At 65.6% G+C, this 20,452-nt stretch overlaps 1 protein-coding gene across 2 annotated transcripts in view; it reads left to right on the top strand.

Annotated features, from left to right (window-relative positions):
- The window catches only part of TAFA5 (TAFA chemokine like family member 5), a 156,762-nt gene that overhangs the window by 114,607 nt on the left and 21,703 nt on the right, over positions 1-20,452 (top strand). For both annotated transcript variants that reach the window (XM_055329477.1, XM_055329478.1), the window contains exon 3: positions 14,558-14,685. In XM_055329477.1, the coding sequence (XP_055185452.1) occupies positions 14,558-14,685 (128 nt within the window). The remainder of the gene's footprint in view (positions 1-14,557; positions 14,686-20,452) is intronic.

Genomic DNA, 20,452 nt, shown 5'->3' with positions numbered 1-20,452 from the left:
AATAATTATTGAGACTGTTCTCGCTAAATTATGCTGTCTAGAAGTTGTAGAAAGAAAATTTTGTCTAATTTTGAGATGGAATCCGATTTTTGCAAATTTTTCTTCTCCTGAGTGATTAAAGGTCTGGGCGCTGGGGAGCCAGGGGGAGAGCGTGGCCTCGGCTTCCTGCCCGCAGGGCCCCGGGTGTGTGGGGGGCCAGCCTCGCGTGGGCCAGGGCCCGGCTGCCCTGGGGACATGCCCCTGAGCAAGCAGACCTTGCAGCCGCTCACCACCCAGGCCTCTCCGGGGGTGGGGAGCTCCCTGCCGCCTTCCTAGTATGGGGGGGCGGGGGGGCCTTGACTTCACCAGGTCCTGGAAAGCAGGTGTGCTCACTGTAGGGACGGCTGTGGACAGGCGCCAGCCGGTGTGTGGCTTTGCGGGGGGCCTGGGGGTCCTCCCCGCCCCGGCACGCTCCCCGACCCCTCAGGGCACCTGGCTTGCTTTGGTCGGCCTGATGGCACTGACCTGCCAGCTCCGTGTCTCCCTCCCTCCCTCTGACGGCATCAGCTAGATGCTTTCCTCAGTTGCTGGCACTGGCGGGGTCCCCAGGCGGGTGGGAGGGGCGCAGGGGTACTCCAGGGGGCTCGCCCTGCGGGCAGACACCTTGGCCCGCGTGTCCTGAGACAGGGCTCCTCCGATGGGAGCTGGGGTTGGCAGGTGGCAGTGCCCCTCCCTCGCCCTCCCCTGGGCCCCAGAGGTGCTGTGTCACTGCTCTGTCGTCGGGCTGGTGGGCCGGGGACGCTGCCCCAGCAGAGCCCTTCTCTCTGCGCAGGTGGGGGCTCCTAGCCGGGCCCAGTCCTCCCCAGGGGATGAGCCTGAGGGGATTGACCCCTGACTGGGTGTCACTGCCTGTGCTGGAACCCACAGAGGATGCACCCAGGATGGGCACCACCTTCCAGAAAGTGCTGCCTGAGGGTCCAGGGCTGGTTTGGCAGGGCCGGGGACCCGGGGAGGCCTGGCTAATGGACTGTGAGCCCTGAGACCCTCCTCCCCTCCCCCTCCCCCATCTCTGCCCTCCCCCATCTCCCTCCTCCTCCTGTCTCCCCCTGCCCCCCCCCCCGCCTCCCCCTTCCCCTCTTCCCTCCTCCCTCCCCTCCCCCTTTCCCCTGTCTCCCCCCTCCCCCGTCACCCCCATCTCCCCCTCCCCCTCTTTCCCTCCTCCCCCCACCTCCCCTCCCCCTCCTCTGTCTCCCCACCTCCCTCCTCCCATCTCCCCCTCCCCCGCCTCCCTCCTCGCCCCTCCCAATCTCCCCCTCCCCCATCTCCCCCTTCCCCCTGTCTCCCCTTCCCCCATCTCCCCCATCTTCCCCTCCCCCTGTCTCCCCTTCCCCCCCCCCCCCCCCCCCCCCCGCTCCTATAACCCAGGAGACCACAGGGGTCAGGACTCAGCCAGGCCCCATCCCAGGGAGGCCACAGGCCTGCGGGGTCCTGCCTTAGCGTGCACACTGGGCAGCTTCACGTCAGTCAGCAGGGAGCATCCTTCCTGCTATGGCCCCTTGAGGATCCAGGGGCGTGGGGTCCACAGGACCTCTTTGCAAACCAGTTTATGGAGGTGACAAGGGTCCCATGATGATTTTGGCTTCAACTTCATGCCCGTCTGAGTGAGGTATGGGGAGATGGGGGCCCATGGGGCAGTGAGAATGGGCGGGCTGTGACCCAGCAGACGTACCTGCTGTCGGGTACCCCCACACCTTGATGGAAATGGTGGGCACATGTACAGGGGCGCCCACCCTGGACCAGGAGCATAACTGGGCAGGTCACAGAAGATTCTGGAAGGCTAGGAGACGGAGGGCCAGGCCCTGCCTGAGACCCTGCACGTGGTCCCTTCCTGACCCCTTCTTGCACCTCCTGACTTTCTCCCGTGTGCCCTGGTCTGTGTTCTAGCCGCCCTCCCGCTGGCCGGCTCCCCTCTATGTGACGGCGGCCTGCTCCCGTCCCCTGGCACCCACGGACCTCAGGTCCTTCAGTGCACACCCCATGTGCCAGAGAGTAAGCCCTTCGACCGTCACCCGGGCTGGGCGCTCTCGCGTAAAGGACTTAGGATGGCCAGGGCTGGCCACGTCCCCTGCCCGGACACTAGTAACCCAATGTCCTTTCACCTCTTCCACCTCAGCCCAGCAAGAGCTCCCCAGCGGGGCCCCTGGGCGGCCTGCGCTCGCGCCTTGAGTCTGGGCTGAAGTCCTCTTGCTGCCAGGTGGGGCCTCAGATCTGGAGCTGGACCTGGCGGGCTCTCAGCAGCTCGCTTGCCTGCTCCCATCTCACCACCCTCCCCGGGCAGCCAGAGTCTCTGATGATCCTCCCAGCACCCTCCTCCCCAGTGCGCTCGCTGGCCGGCCACCCGGGAAGCCACGCCACACTGTCACCGGGACGGCAGGTGGGCAGATGAGGGGGACCCACCCTGTGGTTCGCTGCCCCCCTGCGCCCCACGTTCGCTGCAGTCACTGGCAGAGACCCGGCTGCAGGCGAGAATCCGACCCATATTTGGGGGCCATTCGAGGCTGTCCTATTTACCCAGTTCCTTGGAGTCAGCCATAGCCTGGCAGTGGGGAGGGGTGAGAGTGTGAGACGACTCCTCCAGGTCGCGATGAAACAGCAAAGCACCCCCAGACCCAGGCACTGCAGACACGCGGTGGGTTGCGGTTACTGGAAACAAAGGGGGAGTAGGGAGCGTTTGGACGCTTTTGCAGGAGACGGACAGACAGGGTGTCTCTGTGGGGGATGCTCGCGAGGGCCTGTGGATGTCAGGGGCAGGGGCAGCCGGAGCCTGGGGTGGCACCTGAAGGCCCCTCGGGGTTCCATGCTCCCCCATCATCCTGCCGTGTTCCCGCCGCGATGGGGCCCCGGGGACCCCAGACCCTCATTAACACCCCGGATGCTTCCCATCGTGCTGACCGCGCGGGGCTGAGGCAAGGTGCCCCTCAGGTGCTGAGTGGGGAGGGGCAGCCCCCTGGGTGGCCCCGGGTCCCCGCAGGGACCGAGTGCACGCGTCCTCTGAGGACAGCAGGGCCCGCTGTTCGTGGTGTGCGATTCTGGTCTGTGCTCACTGTCCCTGATGCCACGCCAGGTCAGAGGCTCATGGGAGGCGTTTGCTCGGGTCCAAGGGCACCCTAAGCTGCCCACACTCACACGCAGGGGCGGGATGTGACTCGGGGCCGAGCTCCCGTGGGGGAGACGGGCGGGCGCATGGAGGGAGGCGCTTGGGGTCAAGGCCACTCCGCGTGCAGCCTGGTGGGACGCATCCAGGGCCCCGGAAATGCTCACACCCCTGATCCCGTAATTCCAGTCCTAGAAGTCTGTCTCGAGAAAGTAATCAGAGAGGGACGCCTGGTAGCTCAGCTGTTGGGTGTCTGCCTTGGGCCCAGGGCATGACGCTGGGGTCCTGGGATCGAGTCCTGCGCCGGGCTCCTGCAGGGAGCCTGCTTTTCCTTCTGCCTGTGTCTCTGCCTCTCTCTCTGTGTTTCTTATGAATAAATAATCTTAACAAAAAATAAAGGAAAGAAAATCGGAGAGCAGGGAAGACAGGCATGTTTGTAGCCGCGTCACACGGCAGCCTGGGCGGCGACAGTGCCCTCCCTCCATCGGGACGGCATGCAGACCTGCAGAGCAGGGAGAAGCGCGCCGCAGGGCCGGGTGGCCGTGGAGCGGTGCGGGGGCCAGGGCTGAGGTGGGCTGCAGGGGGAGGTGCGTGTGGACCCAGGGCAGCTGGCAGCACCACAGGGGCTCCCCGAGCCTGCCCCCCGCCCCCCACCCCGCCCGGCCTGGGCAGTCCCTCCGCTGGCCTCCGCTCTGGCCTGGCTCTGGGGTGCAGTCACTGTGGCCACCACCCTCGCCGCCCTGCGTTCTCCATGGACGCACTTGCACAGACAGCGCCGTGAGCATGTCCCCTGTGTCAGGGGGCTGCAGGGCCCCCCGCCCCCTGCTAGCCCGTGGATCTCGGGGCAGAGGCTGTACCCCCAGCTCTGGGAAGGAACAGAGGGGATGGAGCCCGGGACGGTGCCGTGGACTGCAGGCCCAGCCCAGCCCTCCCGCCGGGTCCCTGCTGTGCTTCCAGCCCCTGCGCGCCCTGCTGGCCCTGCCCGGGTGTCCACAGCCGCCTTTCCAGAGGGCAAGCCAGCGTCCCCCTGGCCGTCCCGAGCTGGGGCGCCCGTCCATCACCCCCCTGCTTACTCTGTACTGTGGCCGCGCTAGCACGAGGCAGAGAGGTGGCCAGTCACCTGTCCTGCGGGGACCACCCTGGCTCTCTGGCTGCAGGTCAGTGCCGGGCCACACGCGGCGTCCACGCGGACAGGGCTTCTGTAGTGGAATCGGGGGGCGCCGACACTGCAGAGCTTCAACCGCAGGGCCCTTTCTGCAGCACGCGGGGAGGGACATCTGCCCCAGCGAGGCGCTCAGCAGGCTGTCATCCCCGGGTGGCCCCGGTGCTGGGCATGGGGTGTGGCCGTGCTGGCTCTCCACCCCCGCCCGGGCCGTGGGCCACGTGCAGCACCAAGCGTGCCACATCCGTCTGGTGTCGGGCACCCGGGCCCTGGCTTCGGATCTGTATGCCCACCCGCTCCGTCCTCCCCGGCCCCACCATGTGGTGCTGTCTGGGCAGCAGGGGAAGGGGGGGTCCCACGGAGGGTAGACACAGCCCCGCCGACGCTGACCCAGGCCCTTCCTCAGGCCGGTCCCCCATGCCCTTCTGCCCCATCTGGCTGCTCCTGCTCCTGCCGCCCGTGGGAGCCGGTCAGTGGGTCCTGGACGTTCCCGCCCAAGGGCCTCACGGGTACAGACAGCCTGGGGCTCAGCTCCCTGCACGGTCGCTGCTCGGCTGTGGGACCTTGGCAAGTTCCTAAGCCGTCCGAGCTTCCGTGTCCCCGTGGTGTCAGGATAAGGCTAGTCGATCCCTCCTGAGTAACGGCAGCAACTATAGCAACGGATGAGCGTGGGAGTCCCTGTGGGGACCCGCACGGTGTCCCTGTGTCCTCAGGCTTCCTGCACGTCCCCAAGGACCGGGTGGCCCTGCTCCGCCCCCACTGTGTTTGGGCGTTGACCTTCCCAGTGATTGTTTCTGGGGCATGGAAGGTGCTTCTGGGGGGTGTCCCTGCGGATATTCTGGCTCTGTTCTCGTCATCCTGAGCCCGGCGTGGCTGACCCGGCAGGTCGGCAGGATGGAGCCTGGGGGCTTCCGGGGAATCGGGGTGTCCTAGCTCAGCCCCATGGCCCCAACCCCCAGGCCAGGCGGTACCTCGCCGTGTCCCCCACACCCTGCACACGTGTCCCTGTGTGCCAGTCACCTGTCCTTGTCCCATCCTTCGGGGCAGTGCTCGTCTAACGCTCCTGCGTTCCCGGGCCCGGCTGCCCAGGGAGGGCTCTTGGCGGGGAGCTGCCTGCGGACGGCTGGGGGGCCACCGAGGGCGCCCTCTGACTTCCCAGCCCCGTGGGCCTTCCTGCCAGGAGGCCCTTAATGTACAGCCCCGAGGCACCGATAGGTGGGAGCCCAGGGCCCTCCTTATCCTCAAAACCATCACTCCAGGATCCCGGCTCAGTTAAGACTTTGGGGTCTTCCTAGGGGAGATTGTTCTGGAAGCCTGGTGTGTCCCACTCAGCATGTATACTGACCACTGTGCATGTGCACTCGGTGTCAGCCACCCCCTTCCCGGCGTGTGGCCTGACCCTGTGTCACGGGCAAGATCTGGGAGACTGGGGGTGCGGGCGTTCTGGGCCAGGCCTCCCGGAGAGGGTCCGGCCGCCGCCTCGGACGAGCCGGGCCGTGTGTGCTCACCTCGGGGCACGGGGCCGAGCTCTCCTGCGGCCTCACTGGCTTTGTTCTGGATGATTCATTTTTCCAAGCTGTTGAGTAAAGTAAGCAGATTCATCTGCTAATGGAAACGAAGACACAGCTTATTCCGAAGGGAGCCGTGCGCTTTATGAGCAGCGAAGAGCCTCGCGTCGCGAGGAGCCATGCAGGGTCCCCGGGCAAATTAGCGCGTCTTCCCCTGTCCGTCTGTCCAGACGGGAGCCGGCTGCGTGCTTGCCACTGTACCTGCTGCCACGGACACTGCCCTCGCCAGGCTCTGGACCCTCGGGGGCGTCTGCGGCCCCCCGGGTTGGGGTGGGGTCCGAGCTGCCCTGCAGGTTGCGCTGAAGCGTCTCTGTGCCTGTGAGCAAGGAGGGCACGTCCACGCCCTTCCCACCTGGCGGGGCTGTGGCCGGCTCTGCATTTCGCACCCCTGTCGCTCAGTTCCCGCAGAAGATGGCGGATACGGGGCACACACGCACGTGTGCATACCTGCACACACGTACACACGTCTCCATGCTAGCGCATGTGTGTGCACTGTACATGCACACGTGTGCATGCACCAGCTGTGTGTGCCCATGTGCACAGGGGCACACTCGCATGCACACACACGCACAGCATCACATACATGTGCACACACGTGTACGCACAACTGTACTGCCCAACTCAGTTGCCTCTGGACACAATGAACAGCTTGATGCACAAGCACCTTGGCCACAGGAGGTGCCCACGGTGAGCTGGTTGGACTGGGGTCCACTCAGCCCCTGGCCCCCACCTCCCGAGGACCCCCGTCGGTGGGAACGAGGAGCGAAATCGAGGTGGGTTACGAGCCCTGGGCCCCCTCATGCCGATACCACGCCAGGGGCAGACCCGCACAGACCGTTTCTGAGCCCCTGTGTAGCCACCACCACTCAGGCGGCCGGGGGCCTTCCTCTCCTCCGTGTCCCCATCCCTCCACCTGTCGCCCTTCCTCCCCCAGGGACCCTCACAGAGCGATGAGTGGGTGCACAGGCTGGGTGTGGGGCCTCGCAGAAGGCCCACAGCCCGCCTCGGAGCAGCATGGGGGAGCGGGGCTGACCCAGAGGTGGAGGCGGGAGGGGCCCGGGTGGCCCGGGGCTGGGGGATGCTGCGCTCCCAGAACCAGTGCTCTGCTGAGCCCCCATGAGGAGCAGTCTCCTGGGCCTCCTGCAGGCAGGTGCGGCTGTTCTGTTCGGGGGATTTGGGGGAAGGCACACGTGGGGAGTGCAAATGGCTCAGCAAACAGCTCAGCGCTCTGCTTGTCACTAGGTCTGGGTGAGCGCAGACCCGGGTGAACCCAGGGTGGATCTTACGGGGAACCCCAGGCAGCGAGGGGGTGGCCGAGAGCCCCTGACAGGCTCTGCTCACCTGTTCCCTGGGATGAGGATGCCGTCGGGGGCTCAGGTCTGATACTAATTCCTGCCTGTATAGTGAGCGTCAGATGGAGGGGTCCCCCTGGAAGGATGAGAGTCAGGGGGGTGCTCTGTGACCTCAGGTATGCCTGCTGCACCCCCGCAGGTGCACCAGGCTCTGCGTGGGCTCTGGGTCCTGCTCCAGTGTGGGGGCAACAGTGGGCTGTGTCTCCGAGGAGCGGTGCCTCCTGGGCTGGCAGGTGGCCCCACAGGCTAAGGGGCCAGAGGAGAGGGTGGCCTGGGAGGCCAGGTGGACAGATGTGCTTGGGCTCAGGGCACAGGGTCCCGGAGGCTGGCCGGAGATTATGGAGCCAGAACCCCGGCTCCGGGATGCCACGCTCTCATGACGTTAGGGGCCAAGTAGGCAAGTCTGCGCTTGGATCTGGTGGTCCCCTGGGGCTGCCAGGGACACGCGCGCAGGCAGCTGACACGTGAGAAGTTGGCTGTGGTGACAGTGGCTCACTCGTGGGTGTGTCTGGGCGCTTCCTCGGTACTTGCGAAGCACCTGCTCAGGTGGGCACTGCACAGGTGCTGCCATGCGCCCCCGCTGTGCCCACCAGCCTCTCTGTAGGGCCAGATGTCCTCCTCCACGGTGCCTCCTCCTCCACGGTGCCGGCACAGGACCCTTTCTTTCCTGCTGCTCATTTAAGCTGCTCAGGGGCACGTTGGAAGCCTGCAGCTGATGGCATCGCATTTGCAAGGCTCCTGGGTGACCTGGGGCGTCATTGTCTTACCCCTGGTCCAGGGTCAGGCCTTGGGGCTGCTGTCTGTGCAGTGGGGACACAGATTGGCGTGTTGCCAGTTGGACACACAAGGCGGGAGCCCCAGGCCCTGCCCAGAACCCGGCATCTGGAGGTCCTGCCCGGTGAGCATCCAGCGCTGAGTGCGGGGCGTTCTCTGTTGACCAATTTGGAGAAACCGAGCAGGAGCTGAATCGAGAGGCTCAAGGAGTCCAGGGTGGCAGGGTTGACACTCGAACCCAGGCCTCCTGCCTCCTGGCCCCACTCGCCCTCCACCGTGAGTCCTGAGGCTCTGCAGGCTGGGGAGGACACGTGGGCCCTGCAGGCTGAGTCTGGGCAGGTGGGAGGTCCCGGCTGGCTGCTCCCTGTGCCCGTGGGCCTTCGTTGGCCGTGTGCTCACCACTGGGCCTGGGGTGTGCTGAGCTGGGGCCCCACTTCCTGCAGCTGCTGAGGCTTCTCTGCTTCCAACAGAGTCCTCCGCTGGTGGGAGGAAGCTGGGTGTGAGGTTTGTGCAGACTCAGCTCTGCAGCCTCCCACTCAGCTGTCCTCCAAAGGCTGGAGGTGGTTAGGAATGAAACGCAGGGTGCTCCTCCATCCACATGCTGTGGAAAAGGTCTGAGACTCTTCACCGGCCTTGCCCACGCTGCACTGTGGGCGCAAGGCCAGAGGTGCCAGGCTGAGACCCGCGGGAGGATCTGAAAAGAGGAGGAGACCTGTGCTGGAATGACAGGGGCCACGGGGTCAGTTACAGGTTGACCGCTAAGCTCGAGCCCCAGGTTCTCACAATTCCATGTCCCTGGGGGCACTCAAGCTGAGAGGCTCCTGAGAGCCTCCACCAGGAACTGTGGTGGGAATCCAGGGGCCAGTGTGCCCAGCATCACAAGGGCTCAAACCAGGAGCTGCTCATGCTGCTGATGGTTGATGATAGTGGTGGTGATGATGATGGTGGTGGTGATAGGGGTGATGATGAGGATGGTGATGTGGTGGTGGCAATGTTGGTGGTGATGATGGTGGTGGTGGTGGTGATAGGGGTGATGATGAGGATGGTGATGATGGTGATGTAATGGTAGTGATGGTGGTGGTGATGATAATGGTGATAGTGGTGATGGTGATAGTGATGATGATGTCGTGGTGGTGATGCTGATATGATGATGATGGAACTGATGGTGGGGGTCATGATGGTGGGGATGATGGTGGTGATGATGGTGGTGATGCTGATATGATGGTGACGGTGCTGATGGTGGGGGTCATGATGGTGGGGATGGTGGTGGTGATAGTGGTGGTGTTGAGGAGGCCTTGAGTCTAAGGAAGCTAGATCTGCCGGGAATAGGGATAAAATACCAGAGAAGACTTTGCAGCCAGACTCCTGGGCCTTTGAGGCTTCTAGAATGTGCTCTGGAAAGAGAGAATCAGGACTGAGCCTCCTCCGGGCTCCACGTGGTGCTGCCGTGTGGCATCATCAGTTCATGCCCGCGTCCGCCCTGCCCTTTGCAGGTCAATTGGGATGAAGGAGGAGGAGGCGGCTGACCAGGCCCCGTGGAGTGGTGGGCCCAGCTGCAGGCAGGGATCAATCAGTGCTTAATCGAGTTTGGGGCCAGATCTAATTACCACATGACGCTGCCAGCAACTTAGCACGTTGTTGCCCAAATGAGTAAAATAAATGTGGAATCTACTAGAATCCCAGGGGAGACGCTCCCCCCACCCCCGGAGGGACTAGAGGGACGGCGGGAAGCAGGCTACCCCACGGTCCATGTGCACCGCACACATCCGTGTCCACATCCATGTGGCTCCGGCCCCGGGCCACAGCGGGGAGACCCCAGAGGAGACCGCCCCAGGACAGCGAGGCCCCTTTACCTGGGGCAGAGGTGTGGGCAGCGCAGGCTCCTCCTGGGCTCGCTTCTGCAGCCCCCGTGTGTGGCCAGGGCTCGCCCCGAGCAGCCCCTCGCCGGACAGTGTCGGGCACCGGCTCTGCCTCCTTCTCCGACCAGCTTGCCCCGGGCGGGCAACTGTGTTCCTCACGCTTACACCATTTGAAAACTCCTTTTAAGGGAAACCTACTTCCTTGGGCCCCTCACTATTGACCTAAATCGTTTTTATTATGATGTTGCAGGAACATGAGCAAATGCCAAGCTGGGAGCCCTCACCAGACTATAAACTGGAATAAACTGAGACCATTTACAAATTAAACACAAACAAAACTGCAAAACCAATAAAATTTAAATTTGCAGCATTCATTTTACGAGGCAGATGTTTGGGGAAGAAACAGCTGTAGCGCGGGGCTCGCCGCGGAGGCGTACCTGCCAGGTCGCTGCAGTCTCACCTTCCCCCCAGGCCACCCGGAGGCCGCCCGGTTCCTCTCCCGAGCAGCTCACGCACCAGGCGAGTTGGCCTTGCTGTGCCATCCAGCTCTGCCTCCAACAGGCACGGTCCCGTCACGACAGCGACGGGGTCAGAGCACCGCAGGTGTCCTGCCACGCTCTTTCCTCTGGAGCGGGCAGGGAGCAAGCCGTGTGTGCATGGAGCGTGTGGCCCCAGGCGCTGCACCCCACGGCCCCATGTGTGATTCGGGGTGCCGTGGCGCTCACCCCCCTCCCTGTGCCAACACTGCAGAGCCCTGCTCACTGGTGTGGGGTGCCCACCCGGGAAAGAATGGCCAACCTGGTTCCCGGTGGGGCAGGTCTCTCACTGTCTCTAGAAAAGGCCTTGGAAGGAGCCACGGAGCTTCTGTGACAGTCGTCACCCTGATGAGACAGGAGCAGCTGGGGAAACACGTGACCTCGCCGGGCGTCTAAAGTCTGGGACTCTCGCGGGAGAGACCGTCACGGGGCCCCGACGCCAGCCAGTGGACCCCGTGGGCTCAGTCTCCCTGGGGGTCGGCCCAAGGAGAGCTGCTCAGCCCTGGGTCTCAGGCTGCGTCACCAAGGGTGGCCTGGTGGAAAGTGGCAGGACCGCTGTGCGCGTCGTGTCCCCAAGCCACTGTGCAGGGCAAGAGCAGGGGCCCTCAGTGCCCCCCACACCGGGCTTGGGCGGCAAGGGGAGCTCCCACCGGGCCTGGCCAGCAGCAGGTGCACGGAGCCCACACCACAGCTGCGTGTGTGGACATGCAAGCGTGTTCATGAGCAAGACCCGGCTGGTGAGTGCAGGAGCGAGTACGGGTGCCCAGTGGCCTCTCTGGGGACACAGGGGTGGTGGGGCCGCCCCAAGGCCGAGCAGCACCGTCAGGCTTGGGGTTAGTGGAGCTGCCCCATTCCAGCCGCCAGTCCCCGGCCACCCGCACCACCCGCCCTCTGGGCCTGGGTGATGACCCCTGATGTCCCCTGGGCCCAGAGCCTCCCATGGCAGAGGCACACGATGGGCTGCACCACGCCCCCAGAGGCCAGCAGTCCGCCTCCGTCATGCGTGCCCCCTGTGCATGGTCTGCTCCTGAAGGGTGGGTGCCCTCTGTGCCGCTGGAGCTGCCTCTGCGTCACCGAAGCAGTGACGTGTGGCATGAAAGGTCCCTTTGTCCCTGGGATGTGGTGGCCAGCACTGCGCCTCCGACCGCCTCCAGCAGGAAGTGGGCTCGGGCAGGGTGAGCTAAGCCCAGTGGCAGACAAAGGGCGTGTGTGCTCGGCGGTGGCCCCGCGGTGCCCCCAGCAGGGCTGGCACTTGGCACGCCCAGGCCGCCACGCTGCTGGGGGGGGCAGGTCTGACTCCGCATGTGTGTGCGTGTGCACACTTGAGGTCTGTGCAGGCGTGTGTGCCTGTGTTCACACATATGACGGGGTGTGTACGGGTGTGTACGTGCGCGTGCAGGCGAGGACGTGTGCGGTCGGACGCCGTGGCTGCCGGGGCGGGACGCGGGCCTCCCCTGCTGCAGGCTCCCGTCCTGCCTCCCCTCTCCTTCCTGACCGCTGACCCTGTGCGGGTCACGCCGGCCTTATGGGGCCACGTGTGCCCTCCCTCCTGCGCCCCCTGGCTCTCAGAGCTGAGGGTGGGATGGTCAGGGAGGAATGGAGAGGGCTCGATGGCCCCACGCGGCTTCGAGAGGCAAACGGGCCCCCATGGAGCCGAGGGTGGAGCCGAGGGTGGCACGCGGGACAAGGGGGCCTCGGCCAAGGGCCTGACAAGGGAGATGGAGGCTGCTGGGGCCACAGATAGGAGCATCCCCTGGTCCTCAGGAGGCACGGACGGCCGGGGACCCCCAGCGTCTGTCCCCACTCAGCCCCTGACCATGGGTGTCCTGACCGTGACAGTGAGGGCTGCGTGTCTGTGCGCTCACCTGTCCAACCCCGTGCGGGTGCTCCCACCTGCACCTTCTCCTCCACCCCTGTACTGTGCTTTTGTGGGGACTGAGCACAGGGCGGGGGGGGATGCCCGACCCCAGAGGGACCAAGCACTTGGGGGGGGAACACCACCGACCCTGGAGGGACTGAGCACAGGTGTGAGCCTCACCGACCCTGGGGAGACTGAGCATGGGGGGGGTGTAAGCGCCACAGACCCCAGGGGACCGAGCATGGGCAGTGAGCACCGCCGACCCTGGGGGGACGGAGCACTGGGGTAAACACCACGGACCCCGGGGGCGGGGACCGAGCATGGGGGTGAGCACTGCCGACCCTGGGGGGACCGAGCACGGTGTGGGGGGGTGAGCACAGTGGACCCCGGGGGAGACTGGGCACAGCGGGGGGGGCGTGAGAGCAGCAGACCCCAGGGGTGACTGAGCACGGCGGGCGGGGGGGCGGATAAGCCCCACTGACCCCAGGGGGACCGAGCAGGGGGTGGGGGTAAGCACCATGGACCCCGGGGGGACCAAGCATGGGGATGAGCATCACGGACCCAGGCCCTCCTATGCCTGCAGGGGCCAACCCAGGCCTGGCTCACTGCCTCCCCTGCTGGCATCGGGGTGTGACCGCGTCACCGCGTGTCCTGCAGGCCAGGCCGTGCAGCCCAGGCCAGGACCCCCCAACACCGTCTGGGCAGCCCCATCTGGAGGAGCCTGGCCCCAGTGTGCAGGACCTCGGCCCTCCGGCCTCCACAGCCCCATAGCTCTCTGGCTCCAGGAGGCACGTCTCCTTGCTCCCGCTCCTGGTGGCTCGGGTGGGACAGCGCGGCCCCAGCCTCCTTGTGCCACAGGCTACGCTGACGGCGTTCCCCTGGGCGAGGCTTGGGGTGGGCGGGGAGCACCCGATGCGGATCCCTTGGATGCCCCCTGATCCACCAGAGCCCTCCCGACTCGCGGCGTCCCGGGGCCTGGCCGTGCATGTGCTTCGATCCGCTAAGGGCCACGTTCGCTGACGTCCAGCAAGGCTTTTGGGCCTTTTACTCTCACAAAACAGTGTCTCGGGGATGGCGACGGTGCTCGGGCTCCGGCAGGAATGATGAGCAGCGGAGGGGAGGCCCCGGGGACGTGCATGCACAGGCGCCAAGCGCCTGAGCCGGGGATCCTGGGAGGGGCTCCCACCCGCCCCCACTTCTCACCGAGGGGTCCATGGTGCCCGGGGAAGCCATGAGCGGAACCTGGTGCGTCCCGGCTGCGCCCCGGGGAACCGCGTGGGTGCTCGTTTGCGGTGTCTCCACGCACCTTCCCAGCCGGCTGAGTCTGGGTGGTGGGACCCCCCTGGGTCACAGCCTGCCAGGCTGCACTGACAACACCGCGGGCCGGGCCGGGCGGCCTCAGCACCCGACACTCGGCTTCTCAGCCCTGGGGGCCGGGGCTTTGGGGCGGCCTCCCCTGGCTCTCTGGCCACGTCCTCGCACTCGGCGCCAAGGGAAAGAGGGAGCCCTGGAGGCTCCTCCCATGAGGGCACTAATCCTATGGGATTGGGACCCCCACCCTGGTGACCTCTCTTAAGCTGAGTTACTTCTGTAAAAGCACCATCTTCGAGGACCCCCACGTTGCATTAGGGCTTCCCCGTGTGACTCCAGGGGGCACAGTCCCGTCCGTGGCACGGCCTGGGGAGGAACGGCCCCAAGACTCACACGGTGGCCTGGTGGGCTCTCTCCCCCGCCTGCCCGCCTTTTACCACCGCCCCTAAGGGGACGGTCCACGCGTCGAGCACCAGGCACATGCACTGAGACACGTCTGTCCTCGCAGGACCTGACTCCTTGTTTCCTGGAAAACCCCGGGTTTTGTTAATCCTCCCGGAGCTGGGGAGGATGCCGTGTTTGGCAGTGGGCAGCGTGCTGACAACTCAGCCTTGAGCTGACCTGGCGTCCGATCTGCCCGCCCAGGCTCCGTCGCTGCAGCGCCCCCTCCCTGTATCGGTCCCCACGTTTACAGACGTGCAGCCAGTCAACCGTAGGACACACGTGCGGTCCCAGTTTGACGACCAGCTGGTTGTCCTCTGGAGGTCCTTGAGGGAGGGTCACAGTCCTCACTCCCTTCCTGATGCAGCCCCTGCTTCTAAGGCTTTCCATCGGAGAGGAGACTGTCCTCAGCACCCCCTGTGCCACTTACTGATGGGTCGGTGCTGAGCTGGACCTGAGGGGCCACCCCCGAGGACGCTGGGTGCTGCCCGCCGCACCTGCTGTCCCCCATGTCTGCCCGGGCGCCCCGTGAGCAGCGGCTGACCGCTCTCCTCTCTCCACAGCTCGCATCATCAAGACGAAGCAGTGGTGTGACATGCTCCCATGTCTGGAGGGCGAGGGCTGTGACCTGCTGATCAACCGGTCCGGCTGGACGTGCACACAGCCCGGCGGCCGGATAAAGACCACCACGGTGCGTACGCGGCCCTGCTCGCCCCACCACATGGGGAAGGCGGGTTGGCCTCGGACACTGGGTCCTGGCGGTGGGGGGGGAGGTGAACCACACACCGGCGAGGATGACGGGGATGCAGCACCTGGCTGCCTTGTACGGGGAGGCCGCCGGCCTTGCCGCCTACCCTCCGCAGCCGCTGCGTGCCTGGGGCTGGATCCGTCTGTCCCTGGGCTGCCTCCACCCCGTCAGGCGGTCCCCTGTGGGCCCAGGGACGCACAGACCCGCCCTCAGGGCTTCAGCCCACACAGAAGGTGGTTGGTAACGTCGTCTTGTGTCTGGGGCGGACGGTGTGCCTGCGACTCCTGGCAGGAGGACGGGTTAGGACGCCCCTTGGGGCAGGTGACACCTCTGTAAGGAGTAGGGGCTGGGGAGGGCGGGGGTCGTCCAGGTCACCCCTGCCCTGGGCACCGCGTCATGGCCGTTCAGAACGGTGACCCCGAACACCCCCGAGGGCGCCCCTGTCGCCCCCAGATCCCGCTGAGGGGCACATGGTGCACCCTCCATTCCAGGAGCCGGGACCCACCTGGTCCCCAGGGGGCCAGAGGGAAGGACGGGAAAGAGTCCTGGGCCCACTGTCTGAGGTCCCTCGTCCAAAGGTAAGTTCCTCTGGGCACAGCAGCAACGGTGTGGGGCACAGGACCGGCCCCGCAGACCGCGCCCCGCCTGGCAGTGGCCTCTCCTCCTCTCTGGCCAATGTCACCCCCTCCCTGGCTCTTCCTTGTAGGAGCTGAGAACCAAAGTGGGCTGTGTGCCCCTGGCTGTGACTCCCACCTCCGTGCCTTGTGAACATGCAGTCAGGGAAGCCCAGGGCCCCTAGACAAGGATCCGGAAAGCCCCACGGGCATCCAAGTCTCCTCGCAGGACCTCAGAGAGGACCCGAGGGTGACCCGCCTGCTTCACCCCTGCCTGCGGGCTGGGCCCTGCAGGGGTGCCCAGGGTGGGGGTCAGCTGTGCACACAGGGGCCCGGCTGCCACGGCCCCTCAGGGAGACGCACCCAGGCCCTGCGGGGGACCTTCTGCTATGGGCGTCCATCTACAGGCATCAGGCAGGGCACCCGGGCCGCTGGGGGCTGAGAGGCAGGGGTGCAGGAGCCTCCCAGCCCGGAAGCTGGCCACCCCGTCCTCACCCTGGGGGGTGTGCGGGCTTTGTTCCCACCACCTGCCTGGCAGCCCTGGGGGAACATGGTGGCTCGCAGGTGGCCGCTGCCTCCAGGGCATCACGGGGAGGCTGAGCTCTCTAGGTCCCCCCATGTTCCGTTCCCAGACGGCAGAGACCCGGAGACATGCAGAGCCTGCACGGTCAGTGCCGCTGTCCCCGTCCCCGGAGCCTGCAGGTCAGCGCGTGGAGACCCCACCCAGCGCAGCCCCGAGTGCAGCACCTGCCGGTGATGGGGAGGCTCCAGGCCGCCCACCCGCGGCAGGGCCCCGGGCATGGCTGGGGGTCAGGGCTGCGCCCAGGCCTGAGCAGGGTGCTGAAGGTTGCTCGCCCAGGGGAAGTGATCCAGCAGCGCCCTCCTGACCTCACGGGTGAATCGGGGTCATAGGCCCACTGTGCCCTGCAGCCCCCCTGCAGCCCTGTTACACCAGCGTCCATCGGCGTGCCCCCCTTCCTTGCACACCCACAGTTGCCGGGGGCCAGTCCCGTGGCCTCCCAGGCCCTCAGCTCAGGACCAGCGCCTTGGTCTCATGGCCCTGAAAACCCCAGTGGGCGGTCGGCCACAGAGGTGGACTCTCTCCCTGCTCGCCTCCCCCCAGAAGCCGGGTCTGATTGCACACGCCCACGTGTCTTCCAGCTCTGAAGACGTTCTCCCATCTGCCCGTTCCTGGAGGCGCCCACCCTGGGGGCAGCTGGTGTGCCACAGCTGGTTGGGGTGCGTGCAGGACCCCTGCCACGCCCGGGGCAAGTCGGGGACAAGTGCTTGCTCTCCGGGCTCCCGCCCCCCCCCCAGAGGTGCGCCGTCGGGGCCCTTGCACCGTGGAGGGCAAGTGGGGTGGATCCTGGGCTGGTGCATCCCGTCGGGGCTGTGTGATGGTGCTGGCGGGCCGGGGCCTCCCCAGGGGTGTGCAGACTCTCCTCGGGCTCTGGCAGCAGGCCTGGCCTGCGGTGACCTGCCTGCGAAGCTTTCGTAAACGGTCACCAGAGCCCTGGACCCAAACACCACGTGGCTGGAGCGTACAGGCCCATTTTCCAGATGGCATCTCGGTGCCGTGACACCTGGTCAGTTGGCTCCGCGGTTTCATGTTTCCCCTTGAGGTTTTTCAAGAGCGCCCATGACCACCTGGCCACGTGGCGGCTCCTGTCCCCTAGAGACCACAGAGGAGTCCGGAGTGGCGCCCCGCCCCCGCCGCGTCCTGCCCCACTCCTCCGCAGGGGCCCCGCCCGCTAACGCCCGGGGGCAGGCACAGGGGACCGACCCTCGCTCAGCGCCACACAAGTACCTATGATAAGGGGACTGTGCGGCTCCCTGGAGGGACCCCAGGATGTGCTGACGTGTGTATTTCCAAGAGCGCTGCTTCTCAGAGGGCAGGTCTTCACCCCACTGGTGGGTCGTGAAATTACTGGATCACAATCAGCGTTTCAGACGAGGAGGAAGAAACCGAGTAAAAATATCAGAGCATCCCGCGTCCTGAGGGTCAGGGCCCGTTCCTGAGGCTCACGCGCCTGCATGGGGTCACCAGCTGAGACGTGGGGGCTGCCGCAGGTCGCAGGGCGTCGCGGGGACCCCACCATCCTGGGGGACCCTGGGGCAGCACCTGGCACCCGCGTTGCGTTGGCTTTCGGGCTCGGCTTCCCGCACTGTGTTGGCCCCGCGGGTGTCGGTCTGCACCAGGCAGGTGACGCGGGGGACTCTGCAGGCTCTCCCGCAGGTGACTGCGGCACTGTGGCCACTGACAGCACGGGGTCGGGGTCCACCCAGCGAGCGGGGTGCCCCCCAGCCTACACGGCACACATCTCCCCAGACAGTCGCCGCTGACACCACGAGCTGCGTGTGCTGGTGGTCTTCGGTATGCTGTGATCCACAGCACTCCGCCCCAGCTTGGAACGTGCACAGTGCCCGACGTGAGCAGCTGTGCCATCTCCCACATCAGAGTGAACCAGCCAGACTGAACCCCGTGTTTCTGAGGAGCTGTTTTGCGCCATCCTCGAATTCAGTCCCCTTGTGGGGAGCGAGGAGCGTCTAGTGGGAGCCTGTCTAGTTCTGTCCAGGAGCTCGGATTTCATGGAAACTTGCATCCCCCAGACCGCACTTCCCAAGACCAGGCTCCCAGAGGGGACACAGCGGCAGCTGCCCGAGCGCCTGTGCCCACGTGTCCCAGGAGTGCAGCCAGCGAGGGGTGGGCCGCACATCCGGGCGGCTGTTGGACGACACTGGGCGGGGACGCCGGCTGCCTGGCCGGAGGCTCACGCTCGCTGGAGACCGTCCACACAGCGGAGAAGCCCTCGGTGGGTTTTGTTCTCAGGTGCTCATGTCAGGCTCTGCCGGTTAACATCTCCCGGAGGCCGGAGCATCTGTGTGCCAAGCCCACGTCCTGGACGAGCAAGCGAGCATGGGACAGGCTGGGGGCCGCTGCCACTTCCACTGCCCGTCTGCACCGTCCTGAAGACAACGTGCCCCGTCCGGGCGGCTCAGTTAACCAGGAGATCTCCGTGTTCTTGAATTCTACATGTATCACCCGAGGGCCTAGCCTATGCCAGATGGGCCCCCCTGACGGCCCGTGGGAGCGACACGCGGGGCCTCTGCTCCGGGAGCACCTGCGGCACAAGGTTCCTGGCTCTCCAGTCAGCCGCATTCAGGGTCCTGGTGCAGGCACATGCCCAGGCAGATGTGCAGGGGCCTCGTGCAAAGATCCTTGTGCAGGCACGCCCAGGCAGACGAGCAGGGGTCTCGTGCAGTCACACGTCCAGGTGGACAAGCAAGGGTCTTTGTGCAAGGATCCTCATGCAGGCATGTGCCCAGGTGGACGAGCATGGGCCTCGTGCAGGCAGACGCCCCCATGGACAAGCAGGGGTCTTCGTGCAAGGATCCTCGTGGAGGCACGTGCCCAGGCGGACAAGCAAGGGTCTCGTGTAGGCACACGCCCAGGTGGACGAGCAGGGGTCTCGTGCAGGCATGCGCCTGGGTGGTCGTGCAGGACGAGCACACGAGGCCCCGAGCTCTGGACCCTGGACCCAGCCCCACACACCAGCACTGAGATTCTTACAGGGGCTGCTGGTAGAAACTTAGCAAACGCTCATTCCAGGCTCCCAGTTAAGAGAACAGAGCATATGTGCTTCCCGTGTTTGCCATCTGGATGCACAGAAAGGGGAAAACAGGACGTGGATGCTCTCGGGGGATGAGCGGGGCCGAGCCCCGTGCTCTGGTCTTTGGGAGTCAGATGCAGACCCTCCGGGGGGCCTGCGGGGAAGATCCCAGGCCCTCCCGCCCAGCCCCGCAGCAGACAGACCCATGGGGGAGCTCAGCCACCGAGGGGAGAACCAGCTTGGCCCTTGGACACCATGAGGCCGACACCGGGATGGAGGGGAGGGCATGTCCTGAGCCATGGGCCCCGCAGCTCCCGGGGGCTGTCGGACACCCCGGCTTCCTTCTGGAGACATGCCCCGCGGCCCCCGCAGCAAGTGCCCACACGCCTGGAGGCTTACGTTCACGCCCGCTGGGTTCTGGGGCCCCGGGGCTGGAAGCCGAGCTGTGGCCGGGCCGTGCTTCTCCAGAGGCTCTGCAGGAGGGTGCGGCCAGCCTCATCCCGCCTCTGGGGCTCCAGACGCACCTGCGCGTGTGCCCGCGTCACCCGTGAGCTCGTGAGAGCCAGACCTCCCTCCTGATGACGCCGTCCCCTCCAGGCCGTGCCTATCGAGAACGATTGCGCCCCTGAACTTCATTGATCGCACCTTAAATGGCTCCATTTCCAAATATGTCACTTTTTGAGGTTCCAGGCGGCCGTGAATCTGGGGGTGGAAGCGTCCTATCGCCTCTCACTCACCAGGTCCAAGGCAGAAACCCGTGGTCGCTGCAGTTTGGGGCCTGCGGACCCTCTGGGAAGCCCGCCAGCTGCCCATCGGTTCTTCACCCCACGCTCACCAACTGGAAAGCAAAGCATCAGGGCTGGAGGAGCGCGAACAAGGGCCGCCAGCCCCAAGCTGGAGGAGCCGGGGCTCTGGGGGAAGAGACCGCACCACACGGAAAAGCGGGGAGCGAAGCTAGCGCGCAGCCCGCAGGAGCCAAGGCGGGTCAGGAAGCGGGAGCAGGGGAGCACACGGACCCGGCTGCGCACCCCGACCTCGGCCCTGCCCCTCCTGGGTGGCATCTGGCTCCCGGGCCCCACCTGGGAGGTGCGGTCACCCCGCGGCCGCTGTGCCGACCTGCCCCCCGCCAGGCCGGGCTGCCTGTGACACAGGGGTGAGCTGTCATGCTCACGCCCCCGAGACCCAGATGTGTGCGCAGAAGAGTCATGGTCGTTTCAGGACAGGGGGTTGGATGCTGAGAAGATCAGAAGCACTTGCGGAAAGGATAGATATGATTTTTTATAAGAACGCAGCTATAAAATACGTAAAAAAAATTGCACATATGAGCACACAGACCCGTAACGTTGCGATGCGCATGCGTTTGTGCGCGTACACCTACGTGTGTGTAACAGATTTCGTTAATCCAGTAGCAGGAGGAAGTCTCAGAAAACCGTGGAGTTGATTTTTCAAGAGAAGTCGGAAAAAAATAGACTATCCGTTCAAGGG

The sequence above is a fragment of the Nyctereutes procyonoides genome, unplaced genomic scaffold, assembly GCF_905146905.1.
Source record: "Nyctereutes procyonoides isolate TBG_1078 unplaced genomic scaffold, NYPRO_anot_genome, whole genome shotgun sequence".
Lineage (NCBI taxonomy): Eukaryota > Metazoa > Chordata > Mammalia > Carnivora > Canidae > Nyctereutes > Nyctereutes procyonoides.
This window is presented reverse-complemented; position numbering and strand designations above follow the sequence as displayed.